This window comes from Lolium rigidum, chromosome 4 (genome assembly GCF_022539505.1).
Source record: "Lolium rigidum isolate FL_2022 chromosome 4, APGP_CSIRO_Lrig_0.1, whole genome shotgun sequence".
In the NCBI taxonomy this organism is placed as follows: domain Eukaryota; kingdom Viridiplantae; phylum Streptophyta; class Magnoliopsida; order Poales; family Poaceae; genus Lolium; species Lolium rigidum.
The window spans coordinates 277,749,045-277,752,691 of NC_061511.1; the positions used below are offsets into that span (position 1 = coordinate 277,749,045).

The following is a 3,647-nucleotide window of genomic DNA, read 5'->3' on the forward strand; positions in this document are numbered from 1 at the left end:
TGCGTGGGGAGGCGGCCGTGCTCGAGTTCTTCCCCTTGGCACCATATTCGTCATTGTCCATCCGTGCCCAGGGTGAGTTGTTCCACCTCGTACGGCGTTATTCGATCCGGGGCGAAAAAGCAGAGTGCTTTTTTCACGGATGGCATGGCAATTGCTTCTTCTGCAGTAGTGCAGCAGGGCAGGATAAGAGCTTCAAGGATCAAGATGCTAAGCTGTTGCAGCATTTGTAAACTATTTGTAAATTCGGTCGTAAAAGGCGGCTTGTTGAGCCTTAATCTAAAAAACTGTTTTTTTTTCCTTTTATCAAATTGCTAAACTATCGATTGATATAGATATAGTCATACAATTGAAGATGCTGTTACAGATGCTCTACCGGAACCTCGTCTGGCTACCGGCGGGGAGCGAGGAGACTGAGGAAGGGGTTCGGCCGTCAGCCGCCCCAAATATTCAGAAAAGAAGCGCAGGGAATCAAACGAGAAGAAATCATGGCCGACTACCTGCTCCGACATCAAAAGTCAACTCTTTGGTTGGTTCTTCTTATGGATCAGTCCACCGGAGACCCGGAGCCCAACCCCAGTGCATCCATTCCAAGAAGCGCCAAGCAATGGGCACCCTCGCCGCCGTCCTCCTCCTGGCCGGCCTGCTCGCCGCGCTCGCGTACGTGCTGCGCGTGGCCCACTCCCTCCTCTGGGTCCCGTACCGCCTGGAGCGCCGCTTCCGCCGGCAGGGCATCCGGGGGCCGCCGCGCCGGCTGGTCGTCGGAAACGGGTCCGACTGGGTCGCCCTCCTCGCCGCCGCCAAGTCCACGCCGCTCCCCTCTTTCCACCACGCCGTCATCGACCGCGTCGCGCCGCACTACCGCGTGTGGCCGGCGCAGTACGGCTGGCCGTTCGTGTTCTGGCTAGGGCCCCGGCCGCGGCTGGTGATCTCCGGCCCGGAGGTCGCCAAGGCCGTGCTGACCGACTCCACGGGGGCCTTCAACAAGGCTACTACCGGCGGCACCAACCCGCAAGCTCGGCAACTCATCGGCGAGGGGCTCGTGGGGCTCAGCGGGGAGACGTGGGCGCACCACCGCCGTGTCATCGCGCCCGCCTTCAACATGGAGAGGGTCAAGGTGAGGAAGCGTTTCTTGAGTTCCAAATGAAACATAAAATTGGCGATTTTACTTGTAAATAAATCATAATACTTAACCCTCGGACCTTGTTCATGTTTCTTCATTCTACTAAACCTTTTGACTGAACGTCCTGCTGAACCAATTAATTAACTATGAAGTACTATGAACCAATTAGCAACCTACCTAACGATTTCAGCAATTTAACTATGAAGTACTTCTTGCTAACAGCGATCTATACATAAGATATATCCTGACTCATCAGTGAAATCAGGGCACCTTTTGCTCTGTTTACAGAATTGTTATTGCAATTGGTTGGAGTTTAGTATTTAGTTTTGTTATACTGAAGAGGACCGTATGCACTTATTTCAACCAATTCCTTTCTGAATATATTTTTTTCTGCTAACTTTGATTTAAACTCCTATCAATGCGTGTATGAGTAGTTGGAATGGGATTTATCTGAGTTCTAACAAATATCAACTGGTTCTATATAGATTGGTAACATTTGTTATTAACCTTTTGTATGACTAGTAAATTCATTCACAATGTGTAGCTGACAAAATGCTATGAGAGTAGTTTGTGACCTGTGGTGTCCATGTTTCTTCTTTCTACTAGGACAACAGTGTTGCTCTAGATAATGCACTTAACGAAATATCATTTACCACTACCCATTCTGGATTTTTTTTTGTAGGGCTGGATACCAGAAATGTCATCTATCATCTCATCCATGCTGGATAAATGGGAAGTCCAAGGAAAAACCCGCACTGAGTTTGAGATCGATGTACATAAAGAATTCCACACTTTGGGTGGGGATGTACTTTCGTGCGTGGCATTTGGAAGTAGCTATGAGGAAGGAAAACGAGTTTTTCAATTGCAAGAAGAGCAGATAGAACTTGTTATCCTTGCAATGAGAACCTTTTACTTTCCTGGCTTTAGGTGAGATTGACTCATAAACTCCAATTTGGGTCATCATTTCTTCTCTGTTAATAAACATGTAGTTCCTCCTACATGCTCCTTCAATGTTTCATTAGAGAAAAAAAGTTTGCCTTTCTCTGTTGCTACTCATGCTCTTCAATCAAACTTTGTTGCTGAGGAAAAATAATATGACCTCTTTCTCTCCTAGGTTTATACCGACAAAGAAGAACCGAAGAAGGCATTACCTAAACCAGGAAATCCGGAATTCTCTGCGCAAATTGATTGAGATCAATGGATTAAAGTGTGAAGATTCTAAAAACTTGCTTGGCTTGATGCTATCAGCCAGCAAAACTGACAATGGGTTTAAAATGGGGGTCGAAGAGATCATTGATGAGTGCAAGACGTTTTACTTTGCCGGTAAAGAAACAACCGCAAATTTGCTGACATGGGCAACGCTTTTGCTGGCATTGCATAAAGAATGGCAAGACAAGGCCCGAGATGAAGTCCATCAAGTATGTGGCAAGTACGAGCACCCAACCGCAGAAAACCTGAGCGGTCTCAAAATTGTGAGCCTATTTGTTATTATGATTACTGCAACTTCTTAATATTCTTGATGCTAAACTGAAACATAGTGAATAACACACTGGTAATGTGGGCATGGTATCAGGTAAATATGGTGTTGAAGGAGACCCTCAGGCTATATCCTCCAGCTTCATTTGTCAACAGGACAACCACTAGAGATGTCAAGCTGGGCAAACTCGACATCCCTGCCGGCACACAAATCAATCTGCCTATTATTGACATTCACCATGATGTTGACATATGGGGCGCTAACGCAGAGGAGTTCGATCCATCGAGGTTTGCAGATGGCAAGAGCTATCACCTTGGTGCATACTTTCCCTTTGGGATTGGGCCTGCCATCTGCGTTGGCCAGAATCTCGCGATGGTTGAGGCAAAGTTGGCGCTGGCAATGGTCCTCCAGGGGTTTGCATTCGATGTCTCGCCATCCTATGTTCATGCCCCGATGAGTGTGATGACCCTTCAACCCCAGTACGGTGCTCAAGTTCTTGTCCGCAAGATCTGAACCTTGTGTGTGGCGCTGTATATGGAACTGTGAGGTTTGACGACAAGGTGTATGTATCTCCATGTCTCCTGTATCCGCGTAGATATTGTGAGCAACTTGGAAGAGGAGGCTCTCAACCTGTCTGAATTTTATCTTGAAACTGTGTATCGAAAAGGAGGTATATGTTTTGCGCCAATAATGTATCTGTACTGTGGGAAATTTGGAAGGAGGATGTGTTGAAACTGTGTAGAGAAAAAAAAAGGAAGCTTAGTGACAGTAATATATATGCGTATTGTGAATAATTTGGAAAGAGGCTCTGAACTTGTCTGAATTTGGTCTTGACATTGTGTGTGTATAGGTGTATAAGTGTATATACATACATGATTTGCAACCGTAATCTTCATGGTTCTCCGCACTGTTGTGTCATCCAGACATCTAGCTATCTAACTTTTTTTCTTTTCCAAATGGGGGATGCCCCTGGCCTCAGCATCAGTTGAAGCATATGTTTAATAAGTTCTTCGATTCAAAACCTATGTTTAATTGCAGCTTGTCATTTGC

The 3,647-nt window shown here is 46.2% G+C and overlaps 1 protein-coding gene across 1 annotated transcript; it reads left to right on the plus strand.

Moving 5' to 3' along the window:
- The first annotated feature begins 368 nt into the window (after positions 1-368).
- On the plus strand, positions 369-3,428 carry LOC124705341 (cytochrome P450 734A1-like). Its single transcript, XM_047237076.1, has 4 exons — positions 369-1,114; positions 1,803-2,047; positions 2,235-2,592; positions 2,694-3,428. The coding sequence occupies exons 1-4, from the start codon at positions 605-607 to the stop codon at positions 3,108-3,110; spliced, it is 1,530 nt and encodes a 509-aa protein (XP_047093032.1). The 5' UTR covers positions 369-604; the 3' UTR covers positions 3,111-3,428.
- Positions 3,429-3,647: the final 219 nt, after the last annotated feature.

Coding starts and splice junctions, on each gene's coding strand:
- LOC124705341 (XM_047237076.1), top strand. CDS start 605: ATGGGCACCCTCGCCGCCGTCCTCCTCCTGGCCGGCCTGCTCGCCGCG. Junction 1,115..1,802: donor TCAACATGGAGAGGGTCAAG/GTGAGGAAGCGT, acceptor TTTTTTTTGTAG/GGCTGGATACCAGAAATGTC. Junction 2,048..2,234: donor TTTTACTTTCCTGGCTTTAG/GTGAGATTGACT, acceptor TTTCTCTCCTAG/GTTTATACCGACAAAGAAGA.